The sequence below is a fragment of the Brachypodium distachyon genome, chromosome 2 (assembly GCF_000005505.3).
Source record: "Brachypodium distachyon strain Bd21 chromosome 2, Brachypodium_distachyon_v3.0, whole genome shotgun sequence".
Taxonomy (NCBI): domain Eukaryota; kingdom Viridiplantae; phylum Streptophyta; class Magnoliopsida; order Poales; family Poaceae; genus Brachypodium; species Brachypodium distachyon.
The window spans coordinates 39627797-39649944 of record NC_016132.3 but is presented as its reverse complement, the minus strand read 5'-3'; the positions used below and the strand labels follow the sequence as shown (position 1 = coordinate 39649944).

The 22148-nt window shown below is 45.1% G+C and overlaps 6 protein-coding genes across 8 annotated transcripts; 2 read left to right on the top strand and 4 right to left on the bottom strand.

The window, feature by feature from the left end:
* Nucleotides 1–63: 63 nt before the first annotated feature.
* LOC100837875 (disease resistance protein RPM1) lies at nt 64–3387 on the bottom strand. Its single transcript, XM_003569090.4, has one exon. It carries the CDS (start codon nt 3124–3126, stop codon nt 376–378), a length of 2751 nt encoding a protein of 916 aa, XP_003569138.1. The 5' UTR covers nt 3127–3387; the 3' UTR covers nt 64–375.
* Nucleotides 3388–4347: 960 nt separating this feature from the next.
* LOC100836335 (transforming growth factor-beta receptor-associated protein 1) lies at nt 4348–11417 on the top strand. Of its 2 annotated transcripts, none has more exons than XR_730790.3 (14): nt 4348–5447; nt 6209–6484; nt 6899–7095; nt 7184–7325; nt 7557–7835; nt 7926–7998; nt 8275–8323; nt 9434–9698; nt 9816–9871; nt 10037–10101; nt 10220–10331; nt 10416–10505; nt 10622–10792; nt 10879–11417. XR_730790.3 is itself a non-coding variant. In XM_003569086.4 (14 exons), exons 1-14 carry the CDS (start codon nt 4482–4484, stop codon nt 10969–10971), a joined length of 2838 nt encoding a protein of 945 aa, XP_003569134.1. In that variant the 5' UTR covers nt 4351–4481; the 3' UTR covers nt 10972–11417. The 2 variants fall into 2 exon arrangements, 1 of the variants encoding a protein (XP_003569134.1); XM_003569086.4 differs by having other exon boundaries at nt 4351–5447; nt 10033–10101.
* A 363-nt stretch (nt 11418–11780) lies between these two features.
* Nucleotides 11781–13104, top strand: LOC100838179 (polygalacturonase inhibitor). Its single transcript, XM_003569091.4, has one exon. The coding sequence runs from the start codon at nt 11840–11842 to the stop codon at nt 12848–12850; it is 1011 nt and encodes a 336-aa protein (XP_003569139.1). The 5' UTR covers nt 11781–11839; the 3' UTR covers nt 12851–13104.
* Nucleotides 13061–15621, bottom strand: LOC100838476 (trifunctional UDP-glucose 4,6-dehydratase/UDP-4-keto-6-deoxy-D-glucose 3,5-epimerase/UDP-4-keto-L-rhamnose-reductase RHM2). 2 transcript variants are annotated; one of them, XM_024459111.1, is made up of 2 exons: nt 15401–15621; nt 13061–14482 (listed from the first exon to the last, which is right to left on the bottom strand). In XM_024459111.1, the coding sequence occupies exon 2, from the start codon at nt 14422–14424 to the stop codon at nt 13339–13341; it is 1086 nt and encodes a 361-aa protein (XP_024314879.1). In that variant the 5' UTR covers nt 14425–14482; nt 15401–15621; the 3' UTR covers nt 13061–13338. The 2 variants fall into 2 exon arrangements, with proteins under 2 accessions (XP_024314879.1, XP_003569141.1); XM_003569093.4 differs by having other exon boundaries at nt 13061–14462; nt 15401–15620.
* A 485-nt stretch (nt 15622–16106) lies between these two features.
* Nucleotides 16107–19013, bottom strand: LOC100836953 (eukaryotic translation initiation factor 3 subunit F). Its single transcript, XM_003569088.4, has 6 exons — nt 18649–19013; nt 18391–18470; nt 17348–17577; nt 16753–16874; nt 16555–16668; nt 16107–16464 (listed from the first exon to the last, which is right to left on the bottom strand). Exons 1-6 carry the CDS (start codon nt 18883–18885, stop codon nt 16375–16377), a joined length of 873 nt encoding a protein of 290 aa, XP_003569136.1. The 5' UTR covers nt 18886–19013; the 3' UTR covers nt 16107–16374.
* Nucleotides 19014–19362: 349 nt separating this feature from the next.
* On the bottom strand, nt 19363–21745 carry LOC100837259 (E3 ubiquitin-protein ligase CHIP). The gene is made up of 8 exons (XM_003569089.3): nt 21568–21745; nt 21344–21411; nt 21198–21261; nt 20962–21033; nt 20721–20854; nt 20412–20562; nt 20208–20318; nt 19363–19894 (listed from the first exon to the last, which is right to left on the bottom strand). The coding sequence occupies exons 1-8, from the start codon at nt 21673–21675 to the stop codon at nt 19769–19771; spliced, it is 834 nt and encodes a 277-aa protein (XP_003569137.1). The 5' UTR covers nt 21676–21745; the 3' UTR covers nt 19363–19768.
* Between the last annotated feature and the right edge of the window lie 403 nt (nt 21746–22148).

The window sequence follows — 22148 nt, the reverse complement described above, 5'->3', positions numbered from 1 at the left end:
TCACATTTTTGCATATGAGCCATAGAATCATTGATTTTCTCCGCAAAAAGAAAGAAAAGCAAATTAACGAATAAGAGCACTTAAATATTAAATAAAAGTCTTTGCAGCATCATCAATCATTCCAGATTGAGTTTACAGCAGTATATAGGACGCTCAAGAGCAAAGTTCACTATGCCAAAAAAAAAAAAAGTTCCAGCATCATCAACACATTATGGATGAACTTTACATCATTACAGTTCAACAGAAACTATATGCCAACTGATGAACAGAATCCTCACTACACAGGTCACATTAGTAGGTGCCACTTGCTTTAATTCTGCTAATATATGTGCACGAATGAAGAAACAGCAAATCGTAACCTTGGAGCAGCAATGATCACCTAATCCTTTGGCGGCGGCCTTTCTGTATTACTGTAACATTCCTTATGTGGCTTATCTTCATTACATCTTCACTGACTTTGTCTGAACCTCTCTTTTGCCGAAGTTTCTCTATCAGCTCTTCTGATGTTTCTTCCAGATGTAATTTCTCAAGGGCTGTTAGATGTTCGATACCGTCAGGAAGAAACTTTAGCTCGGGACAGCCGTCAAACAATAGCTCGACAAGGTTCTGCATTGCACCCTTCTCTATTCCAACTTGGTTGAGTTGTGCCGCGCCAAATATGTGTAGAAACCGAAGTTTTGGAAATGATCCTGCGGCAAAATCCAACTTCTTCCCTTCAAAAGCCTTGTTCAGCTCAAGAAAGCATAGACCGCGTAACACATACAGACAGGAAAAGGTTTCCTCATCAAAATTGGAGAATCCCAGGTTCAAGCGGATAAGGCTATGAAGGTGTGACCAAGAAGAGAAAAGCTGAGGCAACAATGCTTTTTCTAGCTGCCCTTGTAAAACAAGCAAACAAATGGTTGGGGGTAAATATATTGCTTCCAGGCGCAACACCTCATTCTCTGCTCCAACAATAATTTCTAGATGAACAAGACAGCTCATTTTGGTGATAGCATTGCTCAAGTCAGCAGAGTGTTCACTCCTCACGTTGCAGACACTGAATGTCCTTAACTCTGTCAAAGCTCCAGCTTCACGCAGAATCTCTGAACTGGCTATGACAAGTTGAAGAGCATGCAGTCCTACCAACTGCCGTATGCCATTAGGCACCTTGACTCCACGCAAACTTCCAATTTCTAGCGAAGGAGTACATGCATACAGGTATCTCAAGTTTTGAAGTTTTACAACATTGTTCGGCAAACACGACAGCTTACCGTTGAAAGCATCCAAGACTTGCAAGTTTTGTAACCTCCCAATTGCTTCAGGTAGACTTTCAATGACAGTATCTCTAAGGCCCAAATATCGCAGATTAAACAAGTTGAATACCTCATTGGGAATTTTTTTGATACAAGTACCTTGCAGATCCAATGTGGACAGTAAACTTGCAGATGTTAGGATAGGCTTCAGCAAATCAACATTGATGTTCCTCTCAAAAAAATGGAGCGAACGGAGATGTGATGCACCAGCTCGGCTCAGCTGTTCAAGATTTTCACCCTGGACCGATAAGCGACGTGTGCCCTCTACAGATAATGCCCCATCAGAGCCATTACAAACTATACCAAAGCATTCCTCCTTGGCTTTGTTGAGGGCAAGAAGGCGTATGACATCATGCATCCGACAAAATTTCAATCGTCCGGCATGATTCCTCTCCACTACCTGTAGTAGGCTTCGGTTCACAAGCTCAGTCAAGTATCCCTCTGCCAGCTCCTCTAATGTTCTGTTCTCCTCCTTTTCCCTGATTAATCCTGCGGCAATCCAATGCCTCATTATTGTTCTCCTCTTTATTATATAATCTTCTGGGAACAATGCACACTGTAAGAAACAATTCTTCAAATCATACGGAAGGTCTTCCAAGCTGACCTTTAGAATCATATCAACACCAGGGATGACATCTTTCACCAACTGCGAATCCAACATCCTGTACACATTTTCCCATTCAGCAGGTGTCGGGAGTTTGCAGGAGAGTAGGCGGCTTATGCATGCAATAGCAATAGGCAAGCCTTGGCACTTCCTTATGAACTTGGAAGCCAAAGTCTGTAGCTCCAATGGGCACTCTTTATCATCATCATTCCAAAAAGCTCCATTGCAAAATAACACCCAAGAGTGATGCGCTTGTAGCGGTTCCAAGTGAATCGCACAATCTCTAGTTGCCAACAATGAAACTTCATGGTTTCTTGATGTGATAACAAACCGTCCGACACCATTAGCTGGAAAGACATTCCTTATCTCCGACCACGCTCGTGCAGTCCAAACATCATCCAGGACCAAGATGTATTTTTTACCTTGAAGGTAATTATGGATGGTCTCTGCTAGGCTTCTCATATCCCTGTTGCCCCCATCAACCGCAATGCCAAACTCAGCAGCGATCTTCTTCAACAGATCTTCTAGACGGTAACTCTCCGACACGGTTACCCACGCCGCGGCGTCGAAATCAAGCTTCACAGTGTTGTACACATGAGAAACCAGAGTGGTCTTACCAACACCAGGCATCCCCCACACAGTGGTGACCTTCCTCCTCTGTTCCAAATCATCATTCCCACCCTTCAGCCACTGCAACAATCTCTCCTTGTTCTCCCCAATCCCCACAAGATCCTCATCCCTGGTGAAATGCAGAGCTTGATTTGTGGATTTGGAAGCAGATCTGCCCATCTCCTTGGGAATAGCATAATCTTTCTTCCTCCGCTTAGCATCCTGAAGCTGGTGCCCGATTTCTTGAAGCTTAGTCGCCAGCCGGCGCCAGGTCTTGATGTGCTTCACCCTCTTCTTCATCTTGGCGGCGAACCCTCCGTGCTTGTCCCCGGCCAGCTTGTAGGTGAACTCGTCGACGACGTCCTCGATCTGGAAGGCGAAGCCCCTGATCTCCTTCACAAAGATGCCGGTGGTCTTGTCGGTGTCCTTGAACCGCTCCGCCTCCTGCAGATAGGCCTGCATGCTCTCCAATTCGGCCTTGGACTCGCGGATCTTGGAGAAGAGGCCCTTGAGGGCGGAAGCTTCCTTCCAGAGCACCGATGCGCCGAAGGTCACGGCTTCTTTTGCTAGCGCGGCGCCGAGCTTGACAATCAGCAACCCTACTGCAGCCTCCGCCATGGTCGAGCTTCACTGTGCTCGTGCTTGTGCGGTTGTGCTTGGATTGGGAGTTGGTAGGCTGCGAGCGCTGCCGTGCTGGTCAATCTGACCGAAAGGCAAGGAATCCATACTCTGTCCAGAATTCCAGATGCATTGGGAGAATGATAAAACGAAATAATTTCGCCGGATCAAGTTTCCCCGGCCTCCGCACCCGAAGACTTTCAGCGTGCTGGATATTCTTTGATGAACCAAGTGGACACTGAACAAGGCCCGTTGGTGAGTCATTTGAGCCATCCATATACCGGTTTTGCTATCCGTTTGATCCGACGATGCAAGATCGAGATTCGTGCAAGATTCCTATAAGTAGAAAATCTTAACCAAAGTCTACGGTGGTCGACCGAGACATAGACACTTTCTTCGTATAACTATATACTAGTAGGTGTGCCCGTGCGTTGCTACGGGTCAACAAAATCACAAACTATTTATTTTTATTTTCTGTGTAGGCAATTCATGGTGCCATTGCGGTCGGCATGTGGGTGTGGTGGCGTCGGTTGTAAGACAGAATAGGAGAAATCATGAAAAAAAACTAGAGGAAAAGAAAATAACGGGCAGTGGCATATTGATTGTAATTTTAACGAAAAAAATTGGAGGAAAAAAAAATAACGAACAGTGGCATATTGGTTGTAATTTTAACGAAGTTAACCTACGGTGACGTCGACCGTACCATCACACCAACTCCAATTTAATAGATAGTAATAGATATCACGTAACATATGAGTGTCATAGGCATTCTCGTCCAATTCAGCATGCCAATGTGGCGGAAAAAGCCACATTCCATATGAGAACCAAGTTTAATAGATCAAAATTTTAGTGACACGTGCCATTATCATCTCGGCATGTTACAACTTTTTTTATCACAAGAAAGTGAGGATTTTTTTTACAACAGAAAAATATGAGAATGTGGCGACTGCTCTTATATACTGTGTCTTTTATATAAGCGGAGCTGGCCTTCTCCAAGGTGTTCAAAAATTTCAAGCAACTCCGAATTAGCAAAATTCCGTTTGAATTTTAAGTTGAAAATGTTTATGATTCTATTTCTCAACCCTCCTTAAAAAGTTTGTATTTTTACGGTTTAAAAACTTGAGGAAACAGGCATGTTTCGTCTCTGTGTCAGCTTTAAAAGTTGTGATTTTTGGAACTTTTTTGTTCAAAGAAAGAAGGTAAAATGAAGAAACAAGTTGCCGTTCGGGTCCTCTCTCTGACAGTCGTCGTCTTCCACCTTCGCCTCTACTGATCCAGTCCTCCTCGGCCCCGCCGTCAATGGCGTCTCCCTCCCACAAACCCTAACCCCCAACCCAACCCCAAGCAACCCAGCCATGGGATCCCACCCGGCGCCATCCCGCGCGGCGCTGGAGCCGTTCGCGACGCTCGACCCGGCGGCGCTCGCCGCCCTGCCGGCCTCCACGCCGCTCACCGTCCGCTCCGCCGCGCTCTCCGCCCCGCACCTCCTCTACCTCGGCACCGGCGGCGGGAAGCTCCTCCTTTTCTCCCTCCAGACCCCTTCCTCCCCCGAGTTCCTCCGCCTCCTCCCCATCGGCGCCACGCGGCCCGTCTCCGCCATCGTCCCGCTCCCCTCCGTCGCCCGCGTCCTCGTCCTCGCCGAAGGCATCCTCCTCCTCGCCGACCCGCTCCTCGCCCGCCCCGTCCGCCGCCTCGGCTCCCTCCGCCACGTCGCCGCCGTCGCAGTCGCCACCGCCACCGCCACCGCCACTGACCCTTCCTCCTCGTCGTCATGCTCTCTGGCGGTCGCCGTCGGGAAGAAGCTGCTCCTCGTCGACCTCACCTTGCACGAGGCCGACGAATTGGAGGTGCAGACGCGCGAGATCCCCGCCGCCGCCGGCGTGGAAGGGATCACGGTGCTCGCTTGGATCGGCGACTCCGTCTTCGCTGGCACCAAGACTGGTTACTCGCTCTTCTCCACCAGCACCGGCCAGGCTGTGGAGTTATTCACTCTTCCAGAGTCGGCCGGATCGCCGAGGATCAAGCCGCTGTCCGGGGGTGATGAGGCGATGCTGCTGGTGGACAATGTCGGGGTGGTCATCGACCGGTCCGGTCAGCCCGTCGGAAGCAGCTTCGTGTTCAACAGCAGGCCGGACTGTATAGTCGAGGTGTTTCCGTATGTGGTGGTGGCTGGGGAGTCTAAGGTGGATGTGTACAGGAGGAAGAACGGGGCGCACTTGCAGACTGTTCCGATCGCGAGGAGCGGATCGGGTGTTTTGACTGTGGCTAGTAATAATGATGGAAGTGGAGGGGATGTTGTTGTGATTGCTACGGCTTATAAGGTAAAGTAGGTATGTTCACTCCCATTAATGAGATTTCTCCTCAAATTTCTTACATGCTTTTGCATTGATGAGTAGTTTTGCTTGTATACTGTGATAATTGACGCCATTTATTAACTTTAGTTGACAAATGGATGAGGTGTTTTTTAGTGGACATGCATAGATGAGTCTGAAAGAACATTTAACTTTGAATTGGCATCAATTCAAACTAAAGTGTGTATAGAACAGCAACTTACACAACATTGTAGCTTTCCATAAGGGTACATGTCAAGAGATTTTTTTCTTTGGTTTTAGAAATAAGCAGGCTGCTCTCTAAGCATAGTTGTTGTTGTAAAAAAGAAACTAGTTAAAAATGAGGCTGAGGCATGACAAGCTGCCCCCATTTCAACTTTTGTGCCATTGGGGTTTTGTACCATTGGGAGTTACCTTGATGTTAGAGGCTTGTCACTTGTCAGTTCTGGCTGCCATAATTTACTATGACGTGTATCACCTTAGCAAATTTCTCCTCCACCTTCCAGTTACCAATTAATTGCCAGTACCGCTGTGAGTTAAACTTTTACCATACCAGCCAAGTAGTGCTAACTATTTCCTACTTTTCCCATTACGATTTCCAACAAAAAAGAAGACAAAGAAAACTGGAACAGAAACTGGCAGTGAGTTCTTTCTTTGGTTGCAAATTGCATTTGAGAGTGTATTCTAGCTTTGTTTTATACTTATATGCAGATTTTAGTCATGTGACACAAATAAATGAATGGCTTGTCCAGGTTTTCTGTTACCGTAAAGTATCTGCAGTGGAACAGATCAAGGCCTCGTTACGAATAAAGAGTTATGCGGAAGCTATTTCTTTGCTGGAAGAGTTTGAGTCTGATGGTGAAATCTCAAAGGATATGATTTCCTTTGTGCATGCACAACTTGGATTCTTGTTGTTCTTTGACTTGCATTTTGAGGATGCTGTTAATCATTTCTTGCTGTCGGAGACTATGCAACCAACAGAAATATTTCCATTCATCATGAGGGGTCCTAATCGTTGGTCAGATATGGTATGTCACATTGCCAGTTAGTTGGATTAATCTCATTCAATCAGTGTCTTCATTGTATTATCCATTCCACTAAATTCGAGCATAAATCTTTTGTAGATAGGATCTTGAAACTATTTTCTACTAGAATATCTATAATTTCTCAACTCATCACTGAAACTATCAACAGATTTTGAATTTTGCTCAATGCTCAGCTGGCAGCTTAGTAGTTACACTTGCACTAAAACAGCGACAAGTATTTAGGAACGGAGGGAGTAGTTACTAACTTATTGATGCCCAGAGGATTGCCCTGAAGTTTTTGTACATACAGATTGCATTATCAGGATAATCCAACCATCTGCCACTGAGATCTACTTATGTGTAACTATTTGTTTTTAATTGTGTTAGTTAAAAAAAATGTAATTTTGCAAAATTTAGGTGCCCAGAAAGCGTTATTGGGGTTTGCATCCTCCCCCTAAGCCTCTTGAAGAAGTTATTGACGATGGACTGGTAACTCTTCAGCGAGCATTGTTTCTCAAAAAGGCAGGTGTAGACACTGACGTGGATGAAGATTTCCTTTCAAATCCGCCAACTAGAGCTGATCTATTGGAACTAGCTATCAGAAATATTATCAGGTTTGGTTTATCCATGGTATTTATACCCACATGTGAATTGCAATGAAGCCCCAGCTAACAACCAATTTCGGAATGCAAATAAAACTAGGTACCTTTGTGTATCACGAGAGAAGACTTTGTCTCCTGCAGAGATGGAAGGAGTTGATACTCTTCTGATGTACCTATATAGAGCGCTCGATCTTGTTGATGACATGGAGAAGCTTGCATCATCCGAAAATAGTTGTGTTGTGGTATGTATATTTCATTTATAAACATATCCCTACTTTGAAGCATCATAAGTTCATGACTGTTACAGACACTATGGTAGTTAAATCGACTATTACACACACTATGGTACTTAAATCGATATTAACTCTGCATTTGAAAATATAATGCAGTATGCCGTAGGATTCTTGTTATGCTGTCATAACATATCAGTGTAAAATTATGAAGCTGCATATTGTAAAATTTGGGTGGTGCAGGAGGAACTAGAATCACTTTTGGACAACTCTGGACATCTGCGGACACTTGCTTTCTTATATGGCAGTAAGGGAATGTGCCCCCAAGCTGTTTCTATCTGGCGTATCTTGGCAAGAAATTACAGCACAGGTTTGTGGAAGGATCGTGCTAATCTGCCTGAAACTGACTCTTTTAAAACTCCGGTTGATAAAAAGTCCGGTGAGGAAATTGCTGCCATCGAAGCCTCCAAGATACTCGAAGCATCATCTGACCAGGACCTTGTTCTGGAACATCTTGGATGGGTATGTGCTTCATGCTAAGGATTTGATCTCTTATATAATGAGCTGTTGCACTGTGTTGTGAATATTATATTTTTGAATATTTACATGCAGGTGGCAGATATTGATCAGGAGCTTGCAGTTTCAATTTTAACATCCGAGGCAAGGGAAAATCAGCTTTCTGCTGGTAATTAATTGTCTAATTGATTTGTTTCAAATAATTCATTCTATCAGTACTGTTTACTGGCTTATTCATGGCACCCTCTAGTGTTTACTTGTGAGCATGGCCACGGTAGAAGTTTAGATGGATGTACTACTTTCTTTCCCTCTCGAGAAATAAAGATAAAATTTGCAAGCTATAAAAACCCTGTGAATACAGCTTCTTGCATGCATGAAATGCACAGGGCTGCTAAAATAATCTTTAAGGTTATAACTTTGTTAACATTTGGGTGGTATTCTGCAGAAAAGGTTGTTGCTGCTCTTGATTCAGAAAAGGTTGGGATTCACCAAAGGTATGTATAAATTGTATAATGTGTCCATGACACCTTCAACAGCTTAAACCTTTCCAGATCCCTTAAGGAACACCGATGTCCATGTGAAGATAATATGAACATAGAAAGCTTTATAATTAAGTTCTCGATACATATGTTGCTGCTAGTTTTTGTTTACTACATGCTTTTACAAACTTCAGCAATAGAATAATAGCAGCCTAACTAATTGCTTATTCTCAGCACAGGCTGTAATGTGTAGTAACCTGAACCTTGCTATGGCTGTTGAAGAATGAGTAAAATACACCACTAGTCCATGAACTCGGCAAAAATAAACACTTTAGTCCACGAACTCGGAAAACACACACTTAAACCCCTAAACTGGGACTACTATGTCACTTTAGTCCAAAAACGGTTCGGTGAGGCTTAAACACACCACGTGGCTGCCACGTCGGCTTCGGCGAGGACCGCGGGCTGCTACTCGATTTTCTCAGGGTTTTTTTGTGCAACGGCGTGGTTCTCAGGGCCCCAGGATCCCCTTTTGGGCGCGGCCCCCTTGCCCCTCACGGGGCGGCTTGGGCATGGTGATTTTGCAAAAAATATCCTGAGAAAATCGAGTAGCAGCCTGTGGTCATGGCTGAAGCTGGCGTGGCAGCCACGTGGCATGTTTAAGCCTTGCCGAACCGTTTTTGGACTAAAGTGACACAGTAATCCCAGTTTAGGAGTTTAAGTGTGCGTTTTCCGAGTTCGTGGACTGAAGTGTTCATTTTTGCCAAGTTCATGGGCTAGTGGTGTATTTTACTCTTGAAGAATCTTATATTCCGTGCTGGATAATTTGAGTAGCATTAATGATTAAGCACCAGCAATTGTATCCCTAAATCTTGCATCAAGAGTTTAACAAGGCTTGAAGCTAGTGTTTTGTATTCATCTTACGTTTGTTAGTTTTTAGACAGAGTTGTTTGTGCACATGTTCACCCCATAATATTGTCCATGTCTTGTTATGTGCCTTCTGTTTTTTTTTTGTATCCCTTTATCCATTGGAGAACCATCGGCAGTTTCTCTTCATGTGGTAATTATGTTTGATAAATAGATCCCCTGCACTATCACTAGATCTGAACTGGCTAAGTTCTGCAGATACTTGCAGTGGCTGATTGAGGATAACGGTTGCGATGACCCTCACTATCACACCTCATATGCACTATTGCTGGCAAACTCAGCCATGGAAGCATTTCATTTGGAATCGAATTCAGGGGGGAAAAATGATAAAGAAATTGACTCCGATATACAGTTCATTTTTGCATTGAGGGAAAGGTTGCAATTGTTTTTGCAAGCTTCGGACTTGTATGATCCAGAAGAAGTGCTTGACGTGATTGCAGAATCTGAGCTATGGCTGGAAAAGGTCTTGTGACATTTTTTCTTCTTCCTTGATTCAGTTACATGTTTCTCCTTTTGTGTTCACTATTGTACCAATATTGTTTTTTCCGCTTGTTTGATAGTCCTATTGTTCATATTTCAGGCAATATTGTATAGGAAGATGGGCCAAGAGAACATTGTACTTCAGATACTAGCACTGTAAGATGCTATGCTTTACTCACTATTTATCTTCTTTTTTTAACTTGTAAGTTGCTGTAGTACAGTGTTGAATCGGACTTGTAGGTCAAGCCAGACAAATCATATCTTTTAGCAGTTCCAGTTGTGTTGTCCTGATTGTTATTTGTTTGTCTCTGATGAAGGAAGCTGGAGGATAGCGAAGCTGCTGAGCAGTACTGTGCAGAGATTGGTCGAGATGATGCCTACATTCAGTATGTTATTGTCTGATTAATATTTCTGTGTTGACTTGGTGCAGTTTCTTTTATGACGATCCAATGGAATTATCTTTGTCACATAGTTTATATTGTCTCCATCTTCCTTCGAACTCAGGCTTTTGGATTTGTATTTGGACCCCAAAAATGGGAAAGAACCGATGTTTACAGCAGCTGTCCGACTTCTTCATAAGCATGGGAAATCTTTGGATCCTTTACAAGTACTGGAGGTATTACTTTCTTATTTACTCTGGCCATCCTGTTTTGTACAGCTTTTATTAGGATAAGAACTCTGAACCACAATTTTGTCCCAGAGATTATCCCCCGAGATGCCTCTTCAGCTAGCCTCAGATACAATCTTGCGAATGCTGAGAGCGCGGGTGCACCATCATCGCCAAGGGCAGGTAAACGTATTTAATCCGTGGGCTTAGCCTGACTTTTCTACCAAACTTAGGATTTAGGTGAGATCTGACATGCTGATTTCATTCTTTTTGTTTTGTATTCCTGTGTGTATCATTAGATAGTTCATAATTTATCACGTGCAACAAACCTTGATGCACGATTGACAAGATTGGAGGAGAGATCAAGGCATGTGCAGCTAACCGATGAGAGCATCTGTGATTCTTGTCGAGCTCGCCTTGGCACCAAACTGTTTGTCATGTACCCAGATGACTCGGTTGTTTGCTACAGGGTACAACTCAAAACATTTTTGTTGTTCAGCTTGCTCTTCGCGTGATAGTTTCACTAGGTTTGACTTGCTGTCATTGTTCTCTGCAGTGCTACCGAAACCAAGGTGATTCTGTATCAGGACGAGGCCGTAACTTCAGGAAAGATGCTATATTTAAACAAAGTTGGCTCGTCAGTAGATAGCAAAGGTAGATCAACAGAACTCCTTCAGACAACGAGAGTGGTCAACGCCTTACGCCCTTGCAGTTCAAGGTACATTCAGCGGAATCACCTCTGTTCCTCTGAAATGCATAACATTGCTGGGGGATTTCAATACGTCAACATTTATTCATGGCGCAAGGGGTCCGGGCCGGCGATGGCCTTAGAAGTTGGTACACTCGGAATCCGCAATATGTTGAGAAGCTTGGATGGTTTGTCCATACACTGTTCAGTTTTTTTCCCCAGCACTTTGAACATGGGAGAATAGTTTGTTAGTGGTGCACACTGTAAAGACAAATACATATGAGCCTTCTGGTAAATGGTGATTGTAATTGCTGAGCGGCTAGATAAGAAGAACAATTGATTTAGGGTGACACATACTACAATTTGAATAGCAAGCATGAGACTGGAATTTGGTATTGCCTTCTTCACATCTGCTTGTCCATACATCAATTGAAAGGCCATTGCAGCCACTTGCTGGTATCGATGTCCAGATAATGCCCATCCCTTGTCAGTAAAAAGAGAAAGAGACGATTATTGTATGTATCCATGGTGAAAATATCTGAGCAAGTGATTGTATGCATCAATCAAATTGCATGTCGCTGCCAGGCATGCAATTCTCTTGCCCATTAATTAGGCCACTGCACTTCCTTGCAAAATGTTTGTTGCGCATTAAGGATTAGGATGCACTTTTGCAAATGTTTAATCCCAGTTGCTTAGTGCAGCTGCTCCAAACTCAGCTGCTTTACCACACTATAAATGCACCGCACAACACACCATGCAGCTTCACTCATCAAACCAGTAACCAAGCCAGCTAGTCACACTCACTCAGCAACAGGGCTTGATCTCAAAGATGGCTGCATATGTCTTCCTCTTCCTGGTGCTGCTCTCCTCCCTCTTCTCCGGCATGGCAGCGGACCAGTGCCACGACGACGACTTTGCGGCCCTTGTCGCCATCGACTCCGCTTTGGGCAGTCCCTACCACTTCGCCTCCTGGACACCTGACTCCGCCTGCTGTGATTGGCACGACGTCGATTGTGACGCTGCCACAGGCCGCGTTGTCGGCCTCTCCGTCTCTCAGGACACCAACATCTCCGGCGCCATCCCAGACGCCATAGGCAACCTCACCTATCTCCAGACTCTAACTCTACACCACCTGCCGGCCATCTCCGGTGCCATCCCGGACTCCTTTGCCATGCTCACCAACCTCTCCCAACTCACCATCTCCTACACCGGCCTCACTGGCCCGATCCCCTCCTTCCTTAGTGTGCTCACCGAGCTCACCCTCCTCGACCTTTCCTACAACTCCCTCACCGGCGTCATCCCGGCATCCCTTGCCGACCTTCCCAACCTCTCTAGCCTCAATTTACGCCGCAACCGCCTCACTGGCCCCATCCCACTGCTCCTCCTCAGCAATTCCCCCGACCAGGCCTCCCTCTTGCTCTCCCACAATAACCTCTCCGGCATCATCCCATCCGAGTTCTCCACCGTCAACTTCACCCACATCGACATCTCCCACAACGCCCTCACCGGCGATGCTTCATGCCTCTTCGGCGCGGTAAAGCCGCTCCAGTACCTCGACGTGTCCCGCAATGCGGTGAACTTCAACATGTCCAGCGTGGAGTTCCCGGTGCAGCTGTCCTACGTGGACCTCAGCCACAACGCCATCCGAGGCAGCGTCCCGATGCAGGTGGCCAGCCTGACTGGCCTCCAGCAGTTCAACGTGAGCTTCAATAGGCTCTGCGGTACGGTGCCCACCGGCGGCAACATGGCGAAATTCGACCGTTACAGCTACCTCCACAACAAGTGCCTCTGCGGCACGCCGCTCACCGCATGCCGTCAACGACCCATTAACCGCAACTAATTAATTAGAATCATTATCATAAAATCGATGATAGGTTCTTCCAAGTTAAGTAAGACAGCAACAAGATTTTCGAGCAAGGTACTAATGAAGCGATTAGTATGATATGTATGAGAACCTACTAATGAAGCGATTAGTATGATATGTAAGACATGAACCATAAAGCTCGAACATGGATATACACATGATGGATGTACATGTACTCGCTCGATGTATGTTGGAAGAATCTATATAAGACTTGCCTTTGCTTGCTTCCACATATGAATGAAGGAATCTATATAAGATCTTGCTTGCCTTTTCTCGGAACAAGAGGCATGAATATAGATTGAATTCACCACCATCTAATCGTAATTATTGACCTCAATTGCACTTTCCAAAAGTATGCAATTAGTTGGCACTAAGGACCTTAAGCAGCTCAAACACATACTACTTGAACTCAACTCATCACTCACTTGGAAGAATTCAGCTCGCCGTGGCTTCTCTTCTCTTCGCTAGCTCCTACATTCCTTTGCTTCATCTTCCTTCGGCGATTGCATCGACGACGAGGGCGACATCCAGTCACGGTGATGCCCTCGCAGCGCATCGCCAACATCGCCCCAATGACCAAGATTGCTGGCGTACCATGCCACAGTCTTCCTCAACCCCTCTTCCCACGGCGTGCGCTCCGACCACCCCAGCTTCTTCAGCTTCTCACTGTCCACAAAGTACCTCTGATCATGGAAAGGCCTGTCCTCAACAAAGCTAACAGCTTTCCTAGCATCCACCCCAAGGATCTCGCATATGTCCCTGGCGACCTCGATCGCCTTCCTCTCTTTTGCCGCGCCGATGTTGTACACTTGTCCAGCCTCTCCTTTGTGAAGAACCACATCGAAGGCATCAGCGACATCGTCACAGTAAAGGTAGCTCCTGGCGTTCATGCCATTGCCGTACACCGGGAGAGGCAAGCCTCTCATGGCAAGAAGAACAAACTTGGGGATGAGCTTCTCGGGGAACTGGTGTGGCCCATACACATTGTTGCCTCGTGTCGTGATGACCGGGAGACCGTAGGAGGCCCCGTAAGCCATGACCAGCATCTCGGCACCGGCTTTCGAAGCCGAATAAGGGTTTGTCGGAAGCAGCCTCGAGTCCTCACGTTTGCCGGCCACGGCATCGGCTTCGGACTCCCCATACACCTCATCGGTGCTCACATGGATGAACCTTTTGATCTTAACCTGCTTGCAGGCCTCCAGGAGGACATGGGTGCAGTGCACATTGTTCTTGGTGAACTCCAAGGAGCCGTCGCCGAAGGAGCTGTCGACGTGGGTCTGCGCGGCAAAGTGCATGACAGTGTCGATGGAGTTGTCCACGAGGAGGCGGCGAACCAGGCCGGGGCTTGCGATGTCGCCCTCGACGAACTTGAAATTCGGCGAACCCCGAGAAGGGTCGAGGTTCTTGAGGCTTGAGCAGTAGTCCATCTTGTCGAGGACGAGGACGTTGTAGTGAGGATAGCTTCTGACGAGGCGGTTCGCCACGTGAGACCCGATGAAACCCGCCGCGCCGGTGATGAGGATGTTCTTGGGCTCATAGCTGGTTTCCATATATGCTTTGCCTGTAGATTAAGTTCTTCCAATGCAACCTGTTGTATACTCTTGTTATCTGTGAAGGAATGATATCCATACTCCATAACATAATGAATGGAAGAGTGAAGGTATTCTCACATGGTTATGGTTGGGTATAGTATATTATCAGATTTGGTAATATTACAGAGGAATTAAACACTTGTAGAATTAACTTGTAGATTTGGTAATATTACTGGTGAAACGATTAAGAGGAATTAAACACTTGTAGAATTAACTTGTAGATTTGGTAATATTACTGTATGCTTTGCCTGTAGATTAAGTTCCTCCAATGCAACCTGTTGTATACTTGTTATCTGTGAAGGAATGATATTCATATGGAGTACTCCATGACATAATGAATGGAAGAGTGAAGTATTCTCACATGGTTGGGTGCAGTATATTATCAGATTTGGTAATTACTGGTGAAACAATTAAGAGGAATAATTAAAGACTTGTAGAATTAAACAGGTAGCTAGATCTGCTCCCTACCATCAAACATTTGGGCAAACACATACAGGTTAATACACTAGCTCAACTATGATTGGCTGAGTTCCTGAGGACTCAACAACCAATCCCAAATTGACAACGACATTAGTACTTACTTACAACACATGATACTTGTTAATACACTAGCTCGGAAACTATACAGTCCTCCCTCTGATCCTAAATTCTTGACTCAAATTTGCCCAAATATGGATGTATCTATTCTTAAAAAGCGTCTAGACACGTGTGATATTTCGAGAAAAATTTAGGATGGGAGGGAGTACTCAGTAGTATATGAAGCAAAAATAGATCAGTGACCAAGATCAGTAACCAACAAGCTAGCTCACTCCTGTCCTAGACATACAGTAAGCTAGCGCAAGAACCAACCAGCCTCAGATCAGATCTAATCTAACACGCGACCGAGCAAAATGGCCGGCCATTCATGGAAGGGGGAAGGCCGGGTCGAGCTTACCGAGCAGATCAATGGCGGCGGCTTGGCTTTGGCTTTGTCTTTGTCTTTGGCCTGGCCTTGATTGGCTTGAAGACGAACAGATGGAATCAAGCAAAGGGGAATGGCTGCCTGGATACTGTGGATGGATGGCCGTATATAGGATGGATGGGATGGGAGCTGAGACGATTGATCACGGTCTGTTTGGATTCTTGTGGAAATTTTCTGGTCATGCACGGCTATAAGTGGGAAGCTGTCCTTTCTTGGATCGTTGCCAAATCATTGGCGTTGTCCGTCCTAATATCTCCCAATCTGTCCACTTAATTTCTTTTTATTTTTCTTGTTATTTGATAAATGTTCAGAAAAGTCCAGATCCACTGCCAATATTTTTGGTAGTGCCGATGTAAAACCGGCACCACTGAGCTTAGTGAGATGGTAATATTGTTTTTTTTTTACAAAATGATTTGAGCCGTGGGCCACCATCATGGATCATTTTCAGCACTACTTAGAACCCTGCTTTGGTGGTTTTTGTGGGCCTCCGCGGTTCGCGTGACCGCTGTGGACCACGTAGATCTTCTCCACCAATGCGAGTCAGCCATTACAAAACGATGGCGTGTCAAACTTGGATCGGTGGGGGTAAGATTTTAGAACCCAGTATGTGGTTGGACAAGTTGAAAATCTTGCAATGGCTTGTCGAATGACTGGCTAAACTTGACCTGCAGCCCTCAACTCGAACAGAACCAAGAATATTCATGCCATCACCATTCACTGTTATTCTAGACAAATATTCAGCTAGAAGAAAAGTGCTATACTAATTCAATAGATAGGTCTCAGCCCGCATTAGTGCACGCATTACGATCTCAAACAGGGGGAACACTTTTCTTTAGGCATCAGATAACAAGTACAAAAATTGCATATTCTGCCAACACATTTTGATTTCCCATTCACCAAATGAAAACTGATGCCATGGAGTCGGCCACCCAGACTATGCGAGGAAATCACAGGACTTGGGCAGCGGTGTTCAGCTTCTCGGCTACCGCAATCTGAGTCCGTGTGATGCTTGACAGGTATACCAGTGCAAGATTGTCCTGCAAGGTAAATAGGGTAATATGATCATCGAATGGCACAAGAACCAAGATAACCATTTATCAGAGGCATATGGAAGAAAAGTTAGTTACCTGAATCCTGTCATTGAAAACCCTTTCAAAAGCAGATGGAGACAGCTTCGGAACAGAGGAAACAGTGTCGGCAATGAACCTGCCAATCTTGTTGTCCAGTGCCACACGGCCTTCCTACAAATGGCACACAAAAAAAACTTCAGAATCGAAAATGAAGATTCAAAGTTAGCGGAGAGCATTTGCAGGACAATTCCATACCACAGCATCATCAACATATTTGTAGATCTCATCGATAAGAGCGTAAAGCTTTTGCATTGAAGACTCCATTCCTTCCAAATCATTGGGGAGCTTCTCCACGACCACAGATTTCAGCATTTCAACTGTGTCAAAAGCAAGAAGAGAAGCAACAGTTAAATAAAAGGTTTTTCTTGTAACACAGGTAATATTTCTTAGTACTTACTGCTGCAACCACATTACTTTGAATAAGCATTCCACATACCAACTAATGTGAATGTGAATTATTTCTTATAAGAGCAGGGATATCTTTCACTAAAACTGCTACTCTCCACCGTCTGGGCAGAAAAAAAAGTAGCATACAAGAGTTCAACAGTGCAATTTTTTTCAAAGTTACTGGTAGCAGAGTTACTACTGAACTTTTCCTATCAGGTTTTTTCTGGTTAGAGAGATTTCTAGCAACAGAGTACCTCATTTATTCAATGAAATCTATAGGTCATTCTAAGAAACTTATTATATGTCACTACAAAGAATATCAGTTCTGAAGCATTAGCAACTAGATCAGTAGAATATATTCATAGAAAGTACATGATGAAACTTTTCTAAATGTGGAACTTACACTCAACTGTTTCTGACAAAAGCACCTTTCGATCAAGAGGAATCTCCTGAAATTGGGCAGCAAGGTGCCTATCTCCAAGAGACAGGTTGGATGAGACATAGGCTTTGATCGAAGCCTCCCCCATAGTGAACCCAGTATCAACAGTGAGATGAATAGGGCTTTGTACTTCTCTTGAATAGAATTCGTGGATAAGCGTACTACCCCCCGAAACACCAAAGCCAGTGGAGAACCTGCATGCAGATACAAGACAACCATGAAAACAAGATGGAGAAGCTTGGAAAGGACACATAGTGGAGAGCCTATGTACCCTGATAGATTACCCTTCATCATTTGAAAAAATGATTCTATCATTCCAAGGCACTAGTGAAACAGGACATAAACAAGAAATCTTCAAACCAAACCCATTATTAAGAAGTGCCATGCATTTGATATGGTTCATTCATCAACTGGATCATCTACTCAAGACTATTCAGTGACTCACTGTCTATGCACACATGAATACATGACCATGTCAGTTGTTGTAAATTCAATTGCAACAGTCGTAGAGTTGCAGCTAGCAAGGAACACATAAATCAGTATTCAAGTTAAACAACAACAGTAGCAAGCACAGATAAACAATTCGGTCCTTCCATCAGCAGCCAATCTGTTAGCTCACATCACTAGATAAAACAGGCATTGAACTTAAGATAAAGACAAACAGTTCACCGACTCAGAGCCTAACTGTCGATGCACGCATGAATACAGAACGACGTCGGCCACAGGCCCACCGTAAACACAATTCAATTAACGGCAACCATAATGCTATGCTATCATACAAGACAACATTCCTTCAAGGTAACATAATGCTACGCTGACTGTCTATGTGTGCACATGAATACAGAACATGTCAGCCATCACTGTAAAACACAATTCAACTTAAGAAAATCTTAATGCTACGCTACCGCGCAAGACTGGCATCCATTCAAGGTAACAAAGAACATAATCAAACTTGAAGGCATTCATAATAATATAGTAACACATGAAGAGATATCACAGGGGCATACCATCCGACGATCACCTCCTTGGGGTTCACCTTCTGGTGCGACACGTACATGTTGTGGTGGTACTCGATGTCGAGAGCGACCTGTTTTTTTTTCAGACAAGACATTGGCAACCAAAATGTCAGCAGCTCAACAAAGCTGCGAGATCCCAACAAACGAGAGTAAAGTAAACCGCGTCTTGATGAGACGAGATCGAGATGATACTCTAAACCTAAGCCGCGAACCGGGAGTGAGAAGGAAGGAAGGGGGGGAGGGTGAGACCTGGTCGGCGGACTCGCTGTGGGGCACGACGTAGGCGTTGCGGACGTGGACGGTGCCGTCGGGGAGGACGGAGCCGAGGAGGGTGCCGATGACGCGGTCCGCCTGGTCCGGGCGGCGCACGTAGCTGTCGCAGATGGTAAAGACGACGAGCGCCTCCACCCGCGCGCACGACGGGGACGAGGACGACGGGAACAAGAGCGCCTGGCAGGCGCCGCCGCGGGCCGAGGTCTCCGCCATGGTTGCTGCCGGCCGGGGAAGGAAGGGAGGGAGGGGCGGCGGCGAAGCCAAAGGGGATGATGGAACGAGCGGCGGCGGCGGCAGAGAAAGAGAAGAGAAGAGCTCTGCTTGCTAGGGTTTTCGTTTTGGCTTTGAGATTCGGACGGATTTGATGAAGCGCTTTGTTTTTCCTTTCGTTCTGTTTTCAGGATGCGACCCCTGGAAAAGGGCGTATATTTGGATCAGACCCTTACATGCAAAACGAACGAGGGCCCCTAATTGAAACACACAGGTTTTTGACAGAATTTCTCTGCATGGAAACAGTCAGATTCCTGTAATGATTTATTAGGATGTAAAACTCATTGGGTCTAGCAGGTCTCAAGCGAAGAAAGTCTGTCTAGTGGCAGGCAATCTCGCCGTCCCTGCAAGTTAATGGAAATATGGAATGTCTGCGTTCCTCAAAACAGTAGTTGATCATAAGTTTTACACCCGGCAAGCTCTCATTTTCAAACACGAGAATTTTTACGATGAAATTCGTTTCTTACAAGCGTGCCAAGAACTTTCAAATCTGTGCGGAATAACTACATGGAAAAGGGCGTAAAAGCCATGCTATTAGTAGACTAGTGAACGGACGATCAATTTCATCGATCACAGGAATCATCAGCATAGAACTAAATTCTCCTCATCTAACACAGTTCTAAACCGAAAATGGCCTCTCTAGACAGACTGCTGCTACACAAGAGCCTCAGGTATGGTTTGTTTATGTACAATTACCAAAGTGTTTTGTCATTCTCAGAAGTTATCCATAAGAATCATCAATCACCCATCACAAGAGTCCACTTTGCCACTCTTGACAATCATATCATGGCCAGTTGTTAGCACTTGGCAAAGAGCAAGACCAGCATCAGTTCGATCTGTAGGCCCAGCTGTGCTCCTTGAGGTAGGCCTGGACTGCTTCCTTGATGGCCAGGTTTGGAACCAGCTGGTGCTCCTTAAGAGGCTCTCGCGTCACCGGATCGAAATTGCCCACCTAAAAGGAAGGATACAGCGAGTCAGTTCTATGATACTCTAATTTAAAGTTCATGAATCTTGCGTGCCACACATAAATTTGACCAAGACCACATAATCAACAAATGGTATGAGCCATTCACACTAAAAATATCATTTCTATCACACTGTAGTTAGTTCAATTCAGTTGGATCAAACCCTTATATGCAGCAACCTAATCAAGGGCATTGTAGAATAACCAGCATTTCAATGGAATATTAGCAAACGATGGTACATAAAAAAATATAATCAATATCTTCCTCAAAAAAGATGGCAGATTAGGAAAGAGGACTCACCTTGCGAAGATGCTCAAGTAGTATGGCCCTCTCATACGTTACACCACTGGGTGTAATCACTGGATCTCTAAATATTTCAAAAGTTATTTGACAGCAAAGGTAGTCGGGCACCTAGGTGTTAAGAGCGGGAACAGCTTAGGTAACACAGATTTATCTTTAACATTAAACGAACAAAAAAATGTATCACAAATAAAGGCTGCTCACATCTCCTGGTGTATCAGCAAGTATAGCATTAGTGAAGACTTCTGACAACAATTTGCGTTGTTCTGAATACTCATTGGTTGGCCCGACAGAGTCTTCCGTAAGTGTGCCGCTGAGAAAGTGATGCTCCTGCAGAGCATTTTCACAAGCTTCCCTACATGTCCATGTGACACAGTAGTGTTAGAAAAAAAAATAGTTTCATGAATTCAAGGCACCACAATAAGCACCAAGATCTTCCTAAATTGGTCCTAAGTATCAAACATATGCACTTCATTGATCCACAGCACAGTGATGGCAATAATTTTAACATACTTTAAATTTTGTATCTTCCAAACTCGCTGAGTGGAGTGCTTTTCCCAGTCCAAGTATTTCGCCTTGGCGAGAACCTCCCAAATGTCCTCCGCCATTTTGTCCCTTGAGTTTGAAGACTTCAAAAGATCCAAAGCCTGTCCCCATGATAAGAGGCTTATATCTAGATGTCTCGAAAGCATGATTTCTCCTGAACCTGGTTCAGAATCAACAGCAGAAGTTTACAAATGACAAATCAACGAACCTTCTCAAGTTCCTTGATAGCGAGAGCGCATTCTTCCTTCCTGAGCAGCGCGCATCCTAGCATATAATGGCCCTAGATCACACAAGGAACACAGAAAGTTCAGCAATTCGCGTACTCACAACCTTGTCCCAATCCAAGGTCCAATTAGGGCAGTTGAAGAACAAGGACAGTTGAACACGTATACTGTATTTCCCAGAACAGTTGAACTGGGGACAATGGCATAATGATTTAAGTACCTTGACCAAAGTGTCATCGAGCGCGAGAGCCTTCCTGCTATCCTCTTCGACCTTCGCCCAATCCCTACGGCAGGAAATCCCCATTCTTCATCAAGCGAAGTTTTCCCCTGGATGAATCAAGAGAAGAGAGTCGAGGTAACACTCACTTGCGCCTGAAATGGCAGAGACCGCGGTTCATCCAGTACACGGCGACGTCGGGGCAAAGCGCAATCGCCTGCGATTACACGCCTCGATTAGTCCAAGAGATCGTCCGTTCCCGAATTAAATCATCCGGAATCGAACTGGGAAGCATTCGTGGTAACTGGAAGAACACATGGGGGTAGGGATTGGGGAAGGAGGGGATTGGGGGGAGGTTGTGGGGTGTGCTCGCCTCGGTGTAGCAGTCGATGGCGGCGCCGAAGCGGGCCTTGTAGAAGCACGCGTTGCCCTCGATCCGCCGGAGCTCCGCCTGCCGGGCCACGCCGCCGTCCGCCGCCATGGATGGAAGCCAAGCTCTCGACGGAGAGGAGAGAAAACTTGGATGGGAATTTGAAGGGGCCAAAACAAACAAGCAAGAGACGACCGTCAATTTATTTTTACGTGACCGCGCGTTAGTACGGTCAACAAAATCACAAACTATTTATATTTATTTTCTGTATAGGCAACTCATGACGTTGGTGACGTTGGTTGTAAGACAGAGTAAGAGAAATCGTGAAAAAAACTGGAGGAAAAAAAAAATAACGGACAGATCGCCTAGTATACTCCTAAAATTTTGATTATCGCTCTACTGAATCAAAAGAATGACTCTCGCGTTTGGAACAGATAAGTTCGGTACGGATAACAAAGAACAGAAATTGGAGAGCAGGTGCCCTTCCCTGGTTGTTACCCTCCCAGCCCCAAAGGAAAAGCCCTGATCATTTGAAAAAAAAAATGGACGCATCAATCACGCATCCTAATTGGTGAGCTTATGCC